At 41.0% G+C, this 20,369-nt stretch overlaps 1 protein-coding gene across 3 annotated transcripts in view; it reads left to right on the top strand.

The window, feature by feature from the left end:
* The first annotated feature begins 12,096 nt into the window (after window positions 1–12,096).
* CAV1 (caveolin 1) overlaps window positions 12,097–20,369 on the top strand; it is a 36,167-nt gene continuing 27,894 nt past the window's right edge. The window contains exons 1-2 of one of the 3 annotated variants that reach the window (XM_033194294.1): window positions 12,097–12,398; window positions 13,839–14,003. In XM_033194294.1, coding sequence (XP_033050185.1) covers window positions 12,369–12,398; window positions 13,839–14,003 — 195 coding nt within the window. In that variant the 5' untranslated portion in view covers window positions 12,097–12,368. Of the gene's footprint in view, window positions 13,112–13,600; window positions 13,703–13,838; window positions 14,004–20,369 lie in introns of those variants that run through there. The other 2 variants (XM_033194293.1, XM_033194295.1) reach the window with 2 other exon arrangements.

Below are 20,369 nucleotides of genomic sequence, written 5' to 3'. Positions count from 1 at the left end.
TCAATGGAGGCAGTTTCATGTCCTCAGTTGTAAGAGCTCCCCCAAGCTAGCACCTAGGCTTCATGTACCCTCCTCACTCTGCCTCCGTCTAATCCCTGAGCCCCTCCCCCAGCCCTATACGCCACTTTTCAGGGCACACCCTTTCTTTCTCCTTAGGATCTGAGCTCTATACCTTACACTCCAGGCCGGGCGCGGTGGCTCAAGCCTGTAATCCCAGCACTTTGGGAGGCCGAGACGGGCGAATCACAAGGTCAGGAGATCGAGACCATCCTGGCTAACATGGTGAAACCCCGTCTCTACTAAAGAATACAAAAAACTAGCCGGGTGAGGTGGCGGGCGCCTGTAGTCCCAGCTACTCGGGAGGCTGAGGCAGGAGAATGGCGTAAACCCAGGAGGCGGAGCTTGCAGTGAGCTGAGATCTGGCCACTGCACTCCAGCCCAGGCGACAGAGCGAGACTCTGTCTCAAAAAAATAAATAAATAAAATAAATAAAAATATACCTTACACTCCAGCTAAAGTCAGAAAAATCGTTCCCAAATGCCATTATTCCCATTTTTGTAAATTTTATAGAATTTTATTCCTTCACACAGACTTCCCTAATATGTATCAAAAGCCCAGTGATGATTTTTCTTCTCACTGCTAAACATCCTGACATGTAAAATATTAATAATTACAGCAAAAAATTTCAGTTTGGACTAAGTGTATTGTTTTTTAGACAGAATCCTTATTTTGTATTTTTCTTCATTTTGTTGGAAATTTCTTGTCAGTTTGTACATCCTTTAATATGTTACCCAATTTTATTTTCAGTTACTTTATCTTGGAGATCCTGGGGAAAACCATATATGAATTTCTTTTCTCCTATTGAATAATTTGCTCATGATAAATTTTCTTGATTTTATTTTTTAGAGACAGGGTCTTATTCTATCACCCAGGCTGGAAGGCAGTGGTGCAATCTCCTAGGCTCAAGCGATCCTCCCTTTTCAGCCTCCCCAGTTTCTGGGACTTCAGGTGTATACCATCGCACCCAGTTCCTATATGTTTTCTCACAAAGTGACAGTGGTAAAACAATCAGTATCAAAGTCAGGAATTACATTGAAAATGGGAAATCATGACACTAGAATACATAAAAAGAAGCCTCAGATGCAACCAACCCTTTCTCTCCAGTTATCCATAGCCTTTCGGGGGCAGACATAGGAGTAGTACACATTACTCAGGGTTAGGTAACATAAACAAGATGAAAAGATCCCCATAGAATTTCTAGTCTATTCAATCAATTTCACATGTTGTATGTGCAGGGGCCATGCAGGGGATGGGACGGGGTGGAGTGAGGGGCATGATGAAAGCAATGGAAATAAAACACTGAAAAGTAATTTGTTATCATATAGAAGAAACAAGTGAGCAATCAACTGAATCATTAATATATATTTTATTTAGATGAGGAAAATCCTATGATGATTACAATTTTTAAAATTAGATTGCTAAAAAGTACCAGCATTGTTGGTATTATTTGTCCTGGAAGTGATTGAAGGGTCCTAGGGAAAAAAATACTGTGTAAAGTAATTTTTATTAAAACTATTTTTTTTCTGAGGAAGAGAAATCCTATGTAGGGTTATCCTAAGCCATAATTTTATTCTACTAGGCACACACAAACACACAAAACTGTGACCATAAGTATATTCAAACAAGGGAAAATGGCAAATAGAAGATTGTAAAATAATTTTCCTGGAAGAACTTTGGCAATAGTAAGCATTAATCTGGAGCAGATCAGATGCAGGTCAGGCTCTATGCAGTGTGATGAGCTAGGGATCTATTGATTTCCATGATTTTACGGTTCTTAGAGTTGAAGAAATATTCAGAATTGGAAAGGAAAATGCCTCACATCTGCAATGAACTCTGCAGGGCATGGGACTCTCCAAAATGCAGGGTAGGTTTGGGCTAGTTTGAAGCAGCCCTAAGAAATTGCTCTTTTTATGAAGTTAATAGATTGATGCCACCTCAACTCTTGCTGTTCACCAATATCTTTTGGGTGTGGTCAATGGGACAACTTAATATAGCTCAAGCCCTTTCATAGCAAAAATAAATTTAAAAAATAATAATCCTGGCTACTGCCCAGTTTGTAATTCTTGATTTCACATTCCAAGAAGCCTTCAGTTTATAGAAATAGAAAGAACTGCCAGTTCCCTGCAAGCAGCTTGGCCAACTTAGCCTGTAGGGTTCCCTCTTAAATGATGCTTCCTTCAATTTGCTTACAAATATTTCTTTAATAGTATTTTCATTTGTTTATTGAGTTGGGATTCCCTGTAAGTCATCCAGCCTGCAGTGCTACTGCTCTTCCCATGATGTACAGGCTCCTTTTGTATTTGTGGAATTTTGTTCTCCACTCAGGATTCCTACCTAGGAGAGTGATATTTGCTGGCATAACTTCTGCCTTCTTAAACATCTTCAGGTTTAAAGTTTTTATTTCCCCTACATTACTGCTTCTCAAAGTAAAATGAGCATAGGAATCACCAGGGGATCTTGTTAAAATGCCAATTCAGATTCAGTAAATCTGGGATTGGTCCTGGAATTCTGCATTTCTAACAAGCTCCCTGGGTGCTGAGGCTGCAAGTCCCTAAATCAAACTTTGAGTAGCAAGGATCTATCTAGCAAGCAGCTTGAGTAAGACATGGAAAGAGATGAAGATAAAGTAGCTACAGACAGACAAGAGAAGAAACTAACACAGTTCATTTGTTTGGCTCTATGAAGATATTCTACTGGCTGTCCAAAAATTAAATCCCCTACACCTGCTTTAAAACACATTCACATTCCCTCTGAAGTTCGCTGAGTTGCTTGAAGGCAAAGCCAGCAGTGCAGAAATAAACCCCATTCTCCAGTATGCACAAAAGCTGGTGTTGCAATCACAGATTTTCCCCGAAATTAGTGAAGAAACAAACTCATCACATGATTATAAGAAAGTAAAATTCTGTATGAAGAGCAGGTCACTTATGTGTATGTTACCACATGAACATACACACACACACATACATATATATAAACACACACACACACAGTCTTTAAAGACTGATCTTATTTTATGCTGTAATCCTAGACTTTGGGAGGGCGAAGTGGATGGATTGCTTGAGTCCAGGAGTTCAAAACTAGCCTGGCAAAAATCCTGTCTCTACTAAAAATATAAAAATTAACTGAGTCTGGTGGCACACACCTGTGAGGATCACCTGAGCCTGGGAGGTAGAGGCTGCAGTCAGCCGTGAAGCATGCCACTGCACTCCAGCCTGGGCAAGAGAATGAGACTCTGTCAAAAAAAAATATGAAAAATCAACTTGCATACACATATATAATGTGTGTATATATATAAGCACATATATATATTACATATATATATACTTTTAAAAGAGTAAAATACTTTACTCTTTTAAAGCATCACTGCCTCAAAAGGAGTGGTTTAGAGACAAATTTTCCCCAGGTAAAACCAACTCCTGATAAATGGTTTATTTACTAGGGAAAGGGCCAAAAGGAAAGAGAGTTTCCTTTGTTAAATAATGGAGTCCTGACTTAAAGCCAGATGGGTTACAAAACAAAGGGCTTCTGTGGAGAACTACTCCCAAATATTTACATTAACTTAAGAAAAACATGGAAGTTTAATATCTGCTTATAATTTGGGGGCAGTATTAAGGGGCTAAAGTCATTTTTATTCTTTATCATTTCATTAAAATCAAAATGGATTTTTTAATTACTTACTTATTAATAATAAAATACATGTTTCCCTAATATGCTATTTAAAAGCTCTACTAGTACGCTATAAAATGGTACATTTCTCAGATATAAGCTATATTATGTTAAATATATATTAAATCTAGGTACTAGTTACATCATATTACATTATTTTGTTGTCCTACTAAGTTTGAGATTTAGTCATGCTTTGGATAACATTTATGGGGCTTCCATACTTCTAAAAGGTGGTCATAGTTTTCTTTTGCTTAAATAGGAGAAAACGTAATCATTGTATACTTAAATATTTTACATCTCTCAACTAGATGGAGAGTAACAATTTGTTTTACCACTTGACCATAATTTTTCTGAAAATTGCTAAGGTCAAGCCTCATAGTAAATATTTTCAGTCTTTGTTAGGTAGGGCTATAATTTTTACTTTTATTATTGATATAAATCTATCCAGATAAAAATTAGCTAAGTGTTTATTTACCTCTCATTTCATGCTTACTGAATACATTATCCCTTGATTATATTAGTATTTGGCTCCCAGTTTAGACTAAGACTTCCTATCTTTAGAGAATGGTAGCCATTATTTTGGTAAGGTTATTATAATCCACTCAATTTCATGGCAGCTATTTTGATTTCTTACATCTCATCATAATGAGATGATGAATTGAAACTTGACATTTTTCATGGACTTTAAGCATAAATGAAAATAACTCAGTGAAATTTGGTTTGCTTATCACTTCACATTTTCTCAATATTTGAATTTACTTTTATACTGGTAAATCATATCGCCTTTTCGAGTTTGTTTTTAATGGAATTAAAAAGAAAATATTATCTCAAAGAACAAAATTTTGCAATAAGATAAAGTAAGATAAAGAAAGGGTGTACGTTTTGAGATAACCTACCTTTAAAGGCAAAATTTTGCTACATTTTCAAAGACAAGCACAAGTTTCATCAGATTTAGTTCTAAACCCAGAATAATAATGATGACACTTTGCCCGCTGTCGCACAAATACCAATGAGACTATTTCGGAAATTCTCTGCAACTGGAAGTTTGTTTCTGAAATCTGGTTTCAGGCAGTATCTCTCCAGATCTTCATTAAAACAGTGAAGAAGTAGGAGGAAGATGCCAGCAGTTTCAGCAGCCCTACTGAATGTTGGCCTAGGGCAAGCACCTATGCTCTGCCAACTCTGTTTTAAAAGGCAGGGAGGAGAAAAATGAATGTTTTTGTTTTTGTTTTTGAGATGGAGTTCTGCTCTTGTTGCCCAGGCTGGAGTGCAATGGCATGTGGTCTCGGCTCACTGCAACCTCCGCCTCCTGGGTTCAAGCAATTCTCCTGCCTCAGCCTCCCAAGTAGCTGGAATTAGAGGTGCCCGCCACTATGCCCAGCTAATTTTTATATTTTTAGTAGAGATGGGTTTCACCGTGTTGGCCAGACTGGTCTCTAACTCGTGACCTCAGGTGATCCGCTTGCCTTGGCCTCCCAATGTGTTGGGATTATAGGCATGAGCTACCATGCCCAGCCAAAAATTAATGTTTTAAAGAGTGATTTTTGTCAGAAATTACTGAAATACAAAAGCTGGCACTCTAAAGGCTAGTTTCAGCTACCTAAAATCAATCATTCTTTTGGGTTTCACCAGCCAAGAAATCTGAGGAAAGGTAATGGCCTAATTATTATTTCAGTAAGATAAATTATCAACTGTCTTGAAAATCACATTCTCTTTTAAGGCAAGAGAATGCATCTGTGACCATCGCAAGCCCCTCTCTCTGAGGCCCTCTGTCAGGCATTATATTTGAGAATCTTCATCTAGAAGTTCACATTTGATTTGTGATTAAGGGATTTTTGTTTTTGTTACCAATTGTTTAATGGAAAAAATTTTAGTATGCTGTAAAGCTTTCTGAGAAAGCAGTAATAAATGGCAAAAATAGTAAGTATCAAAAAGTTAGATTAAAACTTATAAAATTGAAAGCCAAAAAAAAAAAAAAACTACGTCTAATGACTATACATATGTGATATATATTTCAGTTCTTCATACATCCCTTGCCATGGCCTCATCATTGGTGGCAATTCCATCCCCATCCCTTGATGTTGGGCTAAGTCAGTTGACTTGCTTTGGCCAAGGGAACAAGGCAGAAGTGACAGTGTGCCTCTCCAAGTGTGGGCTTTTAGAAGCCTTGCACGTTTTTTCTTGTCCTCTTATGTCACTATTGCTCATGCAGCAAGAGAAGAATGTGCCCCAATCATCTTGCTAGTCCAAGGAGGAGGAGAGACGTAGCAAGTGGCGAGAGGTGGATCTGCCCCAGATACCTCACCTAGATCAGCCAGGCCCCAGCCAACCCAACCCATAGGTCTGTGATAAAAATGATGGTTGTTTAGAGCACTGAGTTTTGTAGTAGTTTACTTATACAGTATTATTGCAGCAATAATTGATTGGTACACCCTAAAATGTAGTCTTAAAATAAATATGTGTCAGATATACGACAACAAAAACATGTTGGGTCACTTCATCTTTTGCTTTCAATGAGCTGCTGTGATACCCTTTAGACAGGGCCACAAAGCCACATCTGCCCTACTGGCCTAGCAGTCACAATATGACTATTCCTCTAGCAATTTTAGCTAGGACACAAAAAAGAATTGTACTTTCAACATACAATTTGCTACTCAAAAGCTTTCTTAAGAATTAACCTTATTTCCATTGTATTAAATAACCAATCAGATTTATTTTGTATTGAATAACAAAATATTTTACAAATAAAATTGTAAAGTGACATAGGAAACGCTAAAGGCTAAACATAGTCTTTCACTATCAATATTTGGAGTTAATTAGGTTAAAAAGCCTCAATTGAGGCTACCAATGAAATGTAAATATTGGCAGAAGTTCTGCAATTACATATGTGAAATTTGAGTTTGAGGATTTGTTGTAACCCAGAAACAGCAGCTCTTAGAGATGTTACTTGCAAAAATCTTGGCAAGATTTGGTTGAAGGGAAAGGGGAAAGTTAGGGAAGATGACATTTCCCTAATCAATGTTCTTCTCTGGTTGCCCCTGGAGCTTTCCCCTACCCCATCTACCCTTGTGAAAGAATTTTTATAGCATAAAAGCAGAGATAAGGCTTTTCTTAATTCCAAAAATCCTGGTCCTGGGGGATTCATGGCATGAAAATATTGGTGGGAGATATAAGAACAAGGCTTTCTGCTCAAGGGAGAAGAAACTTGGAAAAGAAGCAAAGTAGTTTTTGACAGAGGTGTTTCCAGGATGGGCCCTGATCAGTTAAGAGGATCGAAAAGCAAAGATATCTGTGCCTTCTGTTTCAAGATAGGGCACACGGAGGCAGTGACACTCTGGAGCTTCTCTGCACCATGACAGAGCATAGGACTCATTCTGTTCTCTACATCACACTCACCATGGGAGGTTCCACCATGCTGCATCAGACCGCCCACCCAGATTCATCAGATTTGTTTGCAGAGAGCCCCAAGAAAGGAACAGAAATAGCAAGAAAGTGTCTCTGGCCCAAAGGGACACATTCAATGATCTTGAAGGACAGTGCAGCTCTTGTTCTCCCGAATGGATCAATGAACAAGGAGGGACAGAGTGCCATACTCATCATCGGATGCCAAGATGCACAGCTAAAGAAGAAACCTTCCTCCACAGCCACACCAAAGATTCCTGGTCACCTCATAAGCCCCCGGAATTTAGGACAAAATGGAAGAAACTAGAAATTGACTGAAATTAAGTTCCTGCCGCCTGAAGGAATGGGGTCTTGTAAAAGAAATTAAGTTCAGTTACAGAAAAAGAGAAAGTTACAATTCACATGGGACTTTGACAGTATCTATAATGTTTTCTGTTTAAAAAGCTCTGGAGTAAATAAGGCAAAATGATACTTGATCAAATTAGGTGGCAGGTGTCCATCATAAATGTGCCACATCTCAGATAATTGAACTATTTTACAATTAAAAATACTTTGAAGTAAAATACGTTTATTTGAATCTTAAATTTGTGGACAAAAATGTGTTCCCTCAACCCTAGCAACTATTGTGCTTTGTGCAGTATCCTCAGAGCTTCAAATACATCACCCTACTAAAGTTTACACACTCCTATTGGGTAGATATCAGTGGTAGTTTTCATTTTGTAAATAAAGTAAAGTTAATTTAAAGAAACAGTAGGAAAAGAAAACTCTTAGTCATCTTGATCAGAAAGATTTTTTAAACACAAAATCGCTGTTTGCTTGTTTGTTTGTTTTTTTAAAGAAAATAAGTAGGAAAAAATTATTTAAAATACTCAAAGTGGAAAAGCCCAATCCACGGAAGCTTCAAGTTAGAACAAGGTGAGAAAGGGGTCAGGTGATGTGGCAAGTCTATATCCAGAAAGCCATTTCTTTCCACATATGACATGGGCAACTGTAGGAAGGAGGCCTCAATGGGATTCAGCAGATGCAATGAATAGCAGAAGGCCTATGGGGTGGTGATGTTGATAAACAGAGTAAATACTGAGCTGAACTCAGAGATCATTAAAACATGACATGTTTATGTACTTACACACAGATGGTTAAAACGTTGGCATGTTTATACACTTGCATGTAAACAGTCACTGCTCTGAAATGTACGTTGCCCTTCCCCTGAGGACCGTTTACCTCCTAATGATTCAGCAACTAACCAGCAGTACTCTAATGCACAGCTCCAGTGCCACGGCTGAAGTTTGAAATGATTAGTGGGTGGCTCTTCCATACTGATTATTACATTTTTATAATATCATACCTGGTAATAACTCCTATTATAACCCAAGCTGGAATTCCTTCTCTGAACGCATTGCTAAAGGAGCATTTGGGAAGTCTTGGATTGCCGAGTGTTGGGAAATGTTGGAAAGATGCCTGCTTCTTAACACCACTGATATCATTGAAAGTGGTCAAACCTTTACATTTCAAATCTTGTAGTGGTAGTTAAAAGAACATAGCCAAGAATGTGAAAAGAACCCATAGTGGCAGGGATGGGAAGAAGGAGTTGTGCCAGAGTAAAGTGACATAGAGGAGGAGATAAGAGAACATGAAAAGCAATGAATTTCACATTTTTGCCATAAACTGACCCTGACTAGCCTACTTCAGAACCTCATGTCTCAGAAGTTGCTAAGAGGTGCTCTAGTGATTTATCAACTGCAAAATGTTTCATTATCCAACAAAACTCCTTAGGAAAAGGTATTTTTAGTGTATTTAAGCTTTGGCGTCCTCATCTCTCAGATGGTTGGTTGGGTTCACTTGCATGGCTTTTAGATCTATATTTCTAGTGCCCTCTAATCCATGGGGATGACCTCTTTTTTTTTTTTTTTTTTTGAAATGGAGTCTTGCTGTCGCCCACGCTGGAGTGCAGTGGCGCGATCTCCACTCACTGCAAGCTCCGCCTCCCAGGTTCACACCATTCTCCTGCCTCAGCCTCCCAAGTAGCTGGGACTACAGGCACCTGCCACCATGCCCGGCTAATTTTTTGTATTTTTTAGTAGAGATGGAGTTTTACCGTGTTAACCAGGATGGTCTCAATCTCCTGACCTCGTGATCCGCCCGCCTCAGCCTCCCAAAGTGCTGGAATTACAGGTGTGAGCCACCACACCCGCCTGGATGACCTTTAATGCTGCTTCTAAAAAAGAAAAAAAAAATAGAGGGAAAATGAATTGCCAACTACTCATTTTTTAAGTAAATGATATGGAGAAAGTTATTAACTTGCCTCCAAGCCTAAAGTTATCTGTGTGGGAATCAAAGAAAAACAGTTTTGCTTATATCATCTATTCATTTCAAATTTTGTACCTATGCTAACAATGTTCTTCTTCTCCTTTTATTTCTCATAAATCTAGAGCAGTTTCTCTAAGTCAGCTATTATAACCAGACTAAGATGTGTTTCTCTTTGGTGCCAGCTTCTTGTTGAGGCAGGTTAATGAAGAGTTTGTGGTTTTTCCTCTCATTAGGAATGCATTTTGGCTTTGACAACGCTTCACTGATCATTACGATTCCATGTGTTGCTGTTGATTAGACTTTTCTACACGGACTTTCCTAGCGAGATTGCTTTCCCTCGGTTGAGTACTAGTTAAGCATTCACTTAAAGGCCTCCCTGGAAAGTCCTTTTCTTGCTGGAATGCAGGACAAGCTCCCTCTGTGTTCCTGTTGACTTTTTTCACAGTTAACATTACTCATCACAGCTGAAGACTGAATAACAATAGATGGGAAGTGGTTTCCACATTTTTCCATAGAATGTAACCCCAACTGACTTGTATGAAGGAAGAATTAAATGAACTTATGGCAGTCATTAGAGATGGGCTAGGTACTATAGAACATATTAAACCTGACAGTCCTTTTCTAATATATTGTGTTTGTTAATGTTTGTTAATATAATTTGTTCAAAGAATTTAGAAATGCAATCTGGCAGAAATGAAATTAAGAAAATGCAACTTTTTGGCCAGTTGTGGTGGCTCACACCTGTAATCCCAACACATTGGGAGACTAGGGCAAGAGGATTGCTTGAGGCCAGGAGTTTGAGACCAGACACGGTAACAGAGTGAGATCCCGTCTCTACAAAAACTTTTAAAAAAAAATCAGCAGGGTGTGGTGGTGCACTCCTATAGTTTCAGCATTCTATCAGGAAACTGAGGTGGATCACTTGGGCCCAAGAGGTCCAGGCTGTAGTGACCTATGAATGCACCACTGCACTCCAGCTTGGGTGACAGAGGACACCCTGTCAGGAAAAAAAAAACAAAAAGAAAGAAAGAAAACACAAAGAAAGAAAGAAAGAGAAAAGAAAGAAAGAAAGAAAGAAAGAAAGAAAGAAGAGAAATCCCAATTATTTGTTTATTCATAAATAAGCTTATTTTAAAACATTCCAATTTTTTTAACTTTTATTTTAGGTTCAAGAGTACATGTGCAGGTTTATTAAATAGGTAAATTTGTGTTGCAGGGATTCGTTGTACAGATTATTTCATCGCCCAGCTACAAAGCCTACTCCCCAATAGTTATTTTTCTGCTCCTCTCCCTCTCTGATACTCCACCACTCAAGTGGGCCCCAGTGCCTGCTGTTTCCCTCTTTGTTTCCATGAGTTCTCATCATTTAGCTCCCACTAATGTGGTATTTGGGAAAACCCAATTTTTGAAAGAACTTTAGTCTGCTAATCATGAATGGCCAACATAATTACAGGCATGCCAACATTTGCAACACTGTGACACTTTCCCTGCCATTCTTAGTTAAAACTGATCTTTTGTTCCAAAAAATTTTGCTATCAACAATAGCCTGTCCTTTATAGATTTTATACTTTTGTGTCTTCTCTCCAACTAGATAATCAACTCTTCCAGCATTCCATCCATTTCCCTTTCTCCTCCCTCTTACTCCCAACCCACATTCCCCTCTCTATTTTAATTTTAACCTGTGCCCTTTAAGTGTACTCCACCTTTTTTTCTTTTTTTTTAAATAATTTCCAGTGATACTTTGACTTTTGACTGCATATGGAAGCATAGGTAACATGTCCTTTCCATTTTTGGATAATGAGTTTCCTGATTAATTACAGCTCAAGAGTAAAATGACTGATTACTATTTAATTCACTTTGTGCTTTTTTACAAAAAAGTAAAGAGAGAAGCCCCAAATTCAGGAACAGATAAAATGCTTTAATCGCTACCACATTTTTTAAAAGTCTAGTCAATTAGAAAAGTTAAATCTTTCCTCACAGCCAAGCACAAAAAAAAAAAAAATCTTCTCTGGTAATAAACCTGAAGCTTTAAATAATTCTACAATTATAAATATTTTGTGTGTTTTGCAAATATAGCATAACGTGTTGGCATAAAATTCCATTTTTCCAGAAAATATCGGTAATAAAATTACAGAAAAGTTAAAGATCTTCATTTCTTAATTCGAAGCGTTTGGGAGACATTTCAGAAACGGATGGGAAACGTTAAATTCTGCATGCCTGCTTAAGTTTCCATCCGCACCGACTAGATGTAAACGAGTGTCACCAAAAGTACACCACAGGCACCCACACAGATTCCTTCCACAAGGGATCCACAAAGTTTAGATGTGAAATGTACCTAAAGGTTCCTAATCATCTTTCATCCCTCCCTCTGTGAAACAGGGAGACAGATGTGTCTTAAGGCAGAGATGGAACGTGGGCGATGGGCGGGGGACGGGGGAGGTGGGAAGGGACGGCTTAGGACAGGGCAGGATTGTGGATTGTTTCTGCAGCCTTGGTTGCCCATACTGGGCATCTCTACAGGCGCGTCGGCTCCCTCCACCCCTGCTGAGATGATGCACTGCGAAAACATTCGCTCTCCCCGGGACGCCTCTCGGTGGTTCAGAGCAGGGAAAATGTTGCCTCAGGTTTAAAATAATCTGCCCAAGCACCCCAGCGCGGGAGAAACGTTCTCACTCGCTCTCTGCTCGCTGCGGGCTCTCCCCGCCCTCTGCTGCCAGAACCTTGGGGATGTGCCTAGACCCGGCGCAGCGCACGTCCGGGCCAACCGCGAGCAGAACAAACCCTTGGCGGGCGGCCAGGAGGCTCCCTCCCAGCCACCGCCCCCCGTCAGCGCCTTTTTTTCCCCCATACAATACAAGATCTTCCTTCCTCAGTTCCCTTAAATCACAGCCCAGGGAAACCTCCTCAGAGCTTTCATCCAGCCACGGGCCAGCATGTCTGGGGGCAAATACGTTGACTCGGAGGTAGGCATCGGTGGGGGCGCGCCGGCCCGGGCGCGCGGGGAGTGTCCGCTTCTGCTATCTGCCTCTCTAAATATCCCGATTGCTCCCCTGGCCCCAGCCCTCTCTCCACTTCGGAGCACTCCTCTGGCATTGGCACCGCTGAGGAATGGGCCTGGGCGGGGAGGTGAAGAGAAGCCAGGAATGTTTTATGTTTTCCTAATGGGGAGGGGGCCTAGGGAGCCCCTGAGCTAGGAGAACAAGGAAAAGGGGATTGGGGTCCTGAGACTGGGTCTGTCGGACCCAGGACGCGTTTTCTGGACAGGTCTAGGATGCTCCCTTGTCACGGGACCCCCGCAGTCCGGCCCTGCCTGCTGGGGGTTCGAAGAGGTGGAGTGCAGGGTGGTGGTGTCATTTACCCGAGTCCTGGGGACAGTCCCCGAGACTCCCCGCCAGGCGTCCAGACCGGCAGGTCCCGGAGGCGGCGCGCAGTGTGTTTGCACTTTCCAAAGTTCTTGAACCATCTCAAGAACTCCTTCTGCATCTTGGCGTCTGGCAGGGGTGTTCTGAGAGGGGTGGACCTCCCCTCCCCAAACTGCCAACATCACTTCCAACGCCCTCCACGCTCTGGAGCTCTGCCCAGGTGTGGAGACCTCGTTTTACAACACGCAGCTGCCCTTCAGCCACTCGCCCGCAGCCTGGGAGTGCCCTGGGGGTGGGTCGGGGGAGCTGCGCAGGTGAGACTGAGTTCTAGGACGTTTAGGGGGTCTGGCGCCTGGCTCCGCCAGAAATGGGGACTTTCGAGATTGTGATCATCACGACGGATTGGCAGGGAGAGCGGTGGAGGGACAAGAGAGGGCCGAGGCAGGGTGGGGGGCGCGGGCAGGTGCGAGGGGGACGCGGCCAAGAAGCAGCGATAAAGGGAACATTCAGCTGGTGGAGCGGCTGCTGTTGGATCTTAGATAAAGCTGGAAGGGATTACCGGGGCAGGAGTAATAGGGGCCGGAGACTGGAACGCGAAACAGGTGAAGCGCTCGGGCCGAGAGCTGCGCAACTTAGGGAGTCCGGGAGAAGCCTGCGGCTGCCCCGTCGCCGCTGGGGTCCTGCGGGTCCTGCGGGTCCTGCGGGTCCTGCGTGCTGAGCCGGGACGTGCGCGGGCGGGGACCTGCGGACCGCGCGGCGGGGCCTGTCCTGACCCCTGGCGGCGGGCGGGGGAGGCAGGCGCGCCCTGCAGAGTACGGAGGGGTGTGGTGTCCTCTGCCAGATCCTCTTAAAAAGCTGGCTGCGCGCAGGCGATTTCTGTGCACCGAGCCTTAGCTGTCGGAGCGGTTAGTTCGATTTCGAGCTCGAGGTTTCCCCCGCCGCCAGGCTGACTTCTGATCGCTTGTTTTTCTTTTTGCATTTTTCCTCCCACCGCCGTTGCCGCCCTCCCCCTCCTGGCCGTCCGCCCTCCGCCCTCTGCAGGGACATCTCTACACCGTTCCCATCCGGGAACAGGGCAACATCTACAAGCCCAACAACAAGGCCATGGCAGACGAGCTGAGCGAGAAGCAAGTGTACGACGCGCACACCAAGGAGATCGACCTGGTCAACCGCGACCCTAAACACCTCAACGACGACGTGGTCAAGGTAAGCCAAGGCGACCAACAGGGAAGGGCCGGGACAGCTCTCCTCTGGCAGTTAGCTTCTTTAGCATTGCCGTGCATGCGCATCCCACCCCGCCCCCTACACACACACACACACACACACACACCACACACACACACACACAGTTTTGTGGGTTTGATGTGTGGGAGCTCCCGCAGTCGGCAGAAATGTAACATCTCCCTTCCCCCATCTCCTCCAATAATTAGTTAAGCTGAAATTCAGCTAAAGTGAGTTTTGTAGAAGTTCCTATAACTACGCTTTTATCCTAGCAAATGAACCTATTGACCTCAGCAACAGACGGCCCATACTCCTTGGGACGGTGAGATGGTTCCTATCCATTCCCAGGTTGAAAGTCTAGTGACAGGTCCCCGCTGCATGTGGCATGAAGACAGTAAGATAATTGTGTCAGGTCTTGTGCTGAGGATGAGTCAGAATACAACATAGGCATGTTCCCCCAACTAAAACGATGGGAAGTGATTTTCTTAAAAATACTACAGTGGATGGAAATGCCTAGGACTAAAGACAAAGAAAATACGTACTACTCATATACATATGAAAGTTACTTTAACTATTCTAACAAGTCACTTGTGCACAACTAAGCAAATTTACAAAACCAAAACAATGTATGCCTCTTGGTTTTTTCTATCTATGGACATCTGCACTTAGATGTGGAAAGTTGCTTCTTTAGTAGACCTGGGTCAGCCTGCCCTGAGCTAATGGCACATTCAGGTTGGAGTTCCTTTTCATACTTTCAGGATGTGCTTGGTGAGATTAAAAATAAATGGACTGAGTTATTGGCCAGACTTAGATCTGACTCAGTGGTCAGTTTTAAATTATCATTGTTATTCGATTTTGACCCTTTTAGCCAATCTAGTGGGAGGAATTTATTGTCTAAACACATCTGGATTGAGATATCATGGGCTGGAGCCATCCTTGGCAGAGGGTTTTCTCTGAGAAGTGGAGGGCTAAGGAAAAATCCTGGCTCAGAGATTGGAGTGTGAAGATCTAGTCCTACATAGCCCCCAGCAATCAATGAGGTGGATGAGCAATTTCCACCCACCACGCCTGCTGTCTGGATGGGAAGAGCTATAGTTCGCAAACTGTTTACATTCATGAATAATATATTTCAAAAGGGGAAACAGTTTAATCTGTAACTGGAAGGGGAAAAAAAACTGTCAGAATTGACTATCTTGGCTTCCTGGAGTAGGAAAAAGGAAAATTGGAGCATTTGCAGCTTTTTTTGACTAGCTGGATTATGGAATATTTAAAAGCAACAGCAACAAAAGTACCTTATAAACTAGAAAATAGAATTGCTAAAAAACTATTTACTAAAAACATTACCTTAAAGGGAGAGGATATTTGTGCTTTCCTCCACCCCCACCCTTCTCATGTAGCTTTGAACAAGACGGAGAGTTGCCAGGAAAAGAGGCAGATTTCAGAGAGGGCTGGCTTCTCTGGATCCTCCCTGTTGTTCCACTGCACCGTGAGTGAGATTCCCTGGAGCAAGCGAACCTCCCGGGATGAGTCAGAGAGGCCAACAGAGTGGATGTGGGTCTCCACACATAGCATGACTAAGTTGAGAAAGAAAGGCCCCACTGGGAAAAGAGACTTCAACACAGATGGAAAAAAAACATAACAGGCTTGGAGGAAATAGCAGTTTACAAAACAGCATTTCAAAGAGCAAGTGTGGGGATCCTCAAATTAAAGAAATTAAAAGAAAAAGCGAGAGCAAGCTCCTGCTAGCCTACAAAAACTAAACCCTGACTACTTGCTCATAGAACTGTGAGCAAAACAAGACAGTCAAACCGAAAAATCCACCTAGAAAAGAATTTGGCAGTCTCACTCAGATGCTGGCCTAGAGGGGACTTCAGAGAATGCCCTACAGAGAGACACCAAAACTACACGTGCAAATTCTGCCCAGACAGTGCCTGGACGATGAACAGGGGTCTATCTACATCTTACGGAGACTCCTGTTTTATAAATATGTGTCCTCGAGTCCAAGCACAAACAAAATGACAGAAACAGGGATGATTCCCAGTTGCCATGACAGTAAATAATAAATTTCCCTAAATTTTACTTTTGACAACATAGACTTTTTAAATTTTTTATTTTTATTTTTTATTTTTTTGAGATGGAGTCTCACTCTGTCACCCAGGCTGGAGTGCAGTGGCATGATCTTGGATCATTGCAACCTCCACCTCCCAGGTTCAAGCAATTCTGTCTCAGCCTCCTGAGTAGCTGGGACTACAGGTGCACACCACCATGCCGGGTTAATATTTGTATTTTTAGTGGAGACGGGGTTTCACCATGTTGGCCAGGCTGATCTTGAACGCCTGACCTCAAGTGATCCACTGGTCTCAGCCTCCTAAAGTGCTGGGATTACAGGCGTGAACCACTGTGCCTGGCCAACAACATAGACTTCTTTAAAAAATCATGACAGTAATTTTGGGTGCTTCTTAAAAGCATCCAAAGCTTTACTGCTAATGCATGGTAGCTTAAAACTTCACATAATAAGAAAGAAACAGTGGCCAATGGAATCTACTGTTAAAGGTACCCAATCAAGTAAGGAAAAGTTAGTCCTGAAAGCAAGGAGCCCTGTAAAAGCTGCTCTGTCCAATATGGTCATCACTAGCCGTTTGTGTTTCCATTTAAATTTCAAGTAATTAATATCAAATAAAATTTAAAATTCAGTTCCTTAGTCACACTAGCCACACTGAGTATGCAACAGGTAAAGCTAGTGGCACAGACATAGAACATTTCCATCAGCACAGAAATCTCTATTGGACAGTGCCAGATTAGGGTATTCTCTATATTGTAAAAGCATCCCATTGCCACGTTAAAGAAAACAATAATAAAACTCTAGAGAAGAAATGAAACCCTAGTGTAAAAGTATGAAGAACAGGATAGTATATCTGCATAGTAACTTTCAGTAGTCCCAGAAAACAGCTGAATTTGCATTTTTTCCTCCCAGGTAGAGGAAAGAAAACTCATGTATGGCATTAATTTATATTTCAAGAAGGTGCGGCATTATCACCTATTTTACTAGTAATAATGACATACATTATAGTATACAATCCAGTTCCAATAAAATTAATTTCTCATCTTACTAAAAGCTCACTGCTCCACATTATGAGACAATTTACCCACATATAGACATTTACCCAAAAATATTAAGTAGCTTGTGAATACTTTTTACAATTTCCTTTAATTAAAGTGGTCACAAACTCAAACCCTTCATTCTCCCTCTGAGATTTCTGTGTCTCCTTCTTTTGTTTGCATTGTTATTCACGTGTTTATTATGTACTTATTTTGATTTTCTACATAAATAAAATAGCTTCAAATCTATAATTCTGATAAAATTAGCCATCAATTAATTTATTTATTAAACCCATGCAATATGCTAGATTAGATGGTTTGCTATGTAATTCCTACAATAAATCCTAGCAATCACAAAGACGATTACAGTTAGTGAGACAACATGCATAGAGGTAAAAAGTTTTTTTAAAAAAAATACATACATACAACCAAAATATAGTAAGTCACGGCTACATGGAAACTGATTGGTCCTTCCCCCCGGCCTTTTTTTTTTTTTTTTGCCTTGACTGCCAGGAAGTAGATTCAAATCTATAGCTGGATTTTAAGTTTCATTAATTCATGTTCCTTATTCTCTCCTACATATAGTTTTGTATTTTCACTTTTCCTTTTAACTGGCATACAGTCTTATGTGGTCCCTACTGTAAGCCTTCTCATCATTTTGGAAATAGACCAAATATAACACATATGATAAGAAATCAAAAGTAAATACAGTGGTGTTGAATATTGCATAACAAAAAGGATTTTAAATAGGGAATGGTATCAATATGAAGTGTTAGGGAGACCCAGTCATGGAAAGGATAACAGGGTCAGAGAAGGAGGATGTGTTGCAGATGGTTTAATGGAGAATGGTATGAAGGAGGTACGGTTTGAGTTGGGTCGTGGAGGACAGATGGATTGCAAATGGCTGGGGCAAAAGCACAGGAAGGCATTCTAAATGAGCCAGACATGGAGACAAGAATGTCTCCTATAGGGGAGTTTTAGTAGCTCAGTCAGACTGGGATTTGAGATTTCATGTGGCAGAGTGGTAGGTGATAAAGGTGAAAAGACTGATCATAGTAAAATGCAGAGTCTCTAAATCCAGCACTCATGATAAGTTTGGACATCATCATGTCAACAGTGGGCAGCCATGAATGACTGCAAGCATCGGTGTGGTGTAATGAAGGTGACCTTTTTGTAAAATGACTCTGGGAAGGTACAGAAGGTAATGAAAAGTAGCCAGTCTAGTTGAGCAGAAAAGAGTTCAGATGTAATTGCATCATGGTCCAGATGTGAAATGAGGACAATGCAAAGTGGCATTGGGGATCGAAGCATACATGCACAAAATGACAGAATTTTAGAATTAGAAGGGATCATCATGGTTACCAGACTGGCCTCCAATTCCTCTTTTGTAATATTAATAGAAATTAAGGGTTAACAAGTTTAAAATGTTATCCATCTTTTTACATAGTTACTGCCCAAAATGAATATTTTGAAATGTATTATTAAGGAAGAATAGATAAGATTATGTGATTCAGCATGGAGTATTGTCATGAGAGGAAAAATGTGTTTAGATGATTCTGTTAGCACTGAGACAAATCAGGACATCTGAAAGGAGGTCTTTGTTGAAAAACAGAAATATGCATTCATAACTTGCTTTTCTAAAATTGGAATGTAATGATTCTTAAATATGCACCGATACAAATTTTTCTTTAACAGTCAAGAAAATGCAAGCACATGATAATCAGATCAGTTCTGGTATCAATACAATGGCTTAATGCCTCCGTGATCCCTTTCAACTAGAAAGCATTCTAGAGCAATTGATGATTAATATCAGTATAACAGTCACTTATAAAATTATTGTTTATTTGATATACATCTAATCAAAACATAAGATTTAAAAGATCAGACTGTGTCAAAGCACTTAGCACCATGTTAATATCTTTTTCTGTTTGCATTAGTATTAGTTTTGCTTATATGTTTGTTTAGGAGATAGCCTCACAAGTTGGTGATTGATATTCTACCATGTATGAAGTCATGCCTGGAATTCAGAATCCTCAGCTTGTAAAATTGTATTATGATCATCTTTAGTGGGAAATTGTTCTCAGAATACTGAGCAAAGGATGATACTAAAATGGCGGCTATTATTCCTTCTTAAGCATGTGAAATGCTTTCAAGTTCAGCCCAAAATTATATACATTTTAAATGCTTACTAAAAGAGTCTTTTCCCTCCTCCATCTATTAATTGCAATCAAAAAAAACTTTGGTTTTAACTATATATGATTTCACATTATTTATTAAAATTTAAGGCAAGGTACACCAAGTACCCTTGAATTATGAAAAGCTTCATGATGTGGGACATTCTTTCAATTAACGGCAGGGTTGGCTACACTTTTAAGGGGTTGAAAGTAGGAACAGCTGCAATAGTGAGCAGCATCTGGAAAGTCCAGTAATTTGAAAAACCACCTGTTTATGTATCCTGCCCACTCAAGTCCATAAAATAACAGACACTTCATATTCCAAATGAAACTGCTTTTTAGTTTGCCCTACTTTTAAACATAATTCTCTGTGATGGAATGACCAGAAAGAGCTGGTCCCTAGGAGGACAGGGCTATGTGCACTCACCTGTGAAGTTGGACCTTCCATGACCCCTCCTGGCTGTGAGGAAAGTTCAGGGCTGCTGTCTTCATACAAAGATGGTTTATTCCAAGATAAACACACTCTTCTTCCACACCCTGGAGACCTTGCATATTTATTATCTTCTTTACCATAATCTGAGGCCCTAGAGAAAAAGATTTGCAAACTATACTTCTTTTAAAATAACTTTCTAAAAAAGACGCCCTCAGCCCCTAGAAGTTATGCCTAACACATAAGTGCTCAGAAGCAACCTGTTGTAGTGAAAGAGGATTGTGCCAAGATTAGAAAAAATATATTTGCAACTTTTGTAACTTTCTTCTCTAAAACTTGAATGTGGTGATTCTAAAGTAGAGACTGATACAAAATTCTTTTTCTTTAGCAGTAAGAGAAAAGGCATGCACGAAGTAATCAGATCAGGTGTGGTTTCAGCATAATGGCCTAATACTTTCATGATCTCTTTCAACTAGAAAGCATTCTAGCCCCACTGGACACCAAGGAGGAAGAAGGGATCGAAGATATTAGGCCCACAGATTTATCTTCCTCAGTAGTCCCCGAGATTTGAGCTTATACATAGGGAGCAAAATTGTTTGTCTAAAAGCAGTTAATGCCCCAAAAAAGGCCGGGTGCAGTGACTCACTC

This window comes from Trachypithecus francoisi, unplaced genomic scaffold (assembly GCF_009764315.1).
Source record: "Trachypithecus francoisi isolate TF-2019V2 unplaced genomic scaffold, Tfra_2.0 Lachesis_group4, whole genome shotgun sequence".
Lineage (NCBI taxonomy): Eukaryota > Metazoa > Chordata > Mammalia > Primates > Cercopithecidae > Trachypithecus > Trachypithecus francoisi.
The sequence above is the reverse complement of the archived record's forward strand: the minus strand, read 5'-3'. Positions and strand labels throughout refer to the sequence as shown.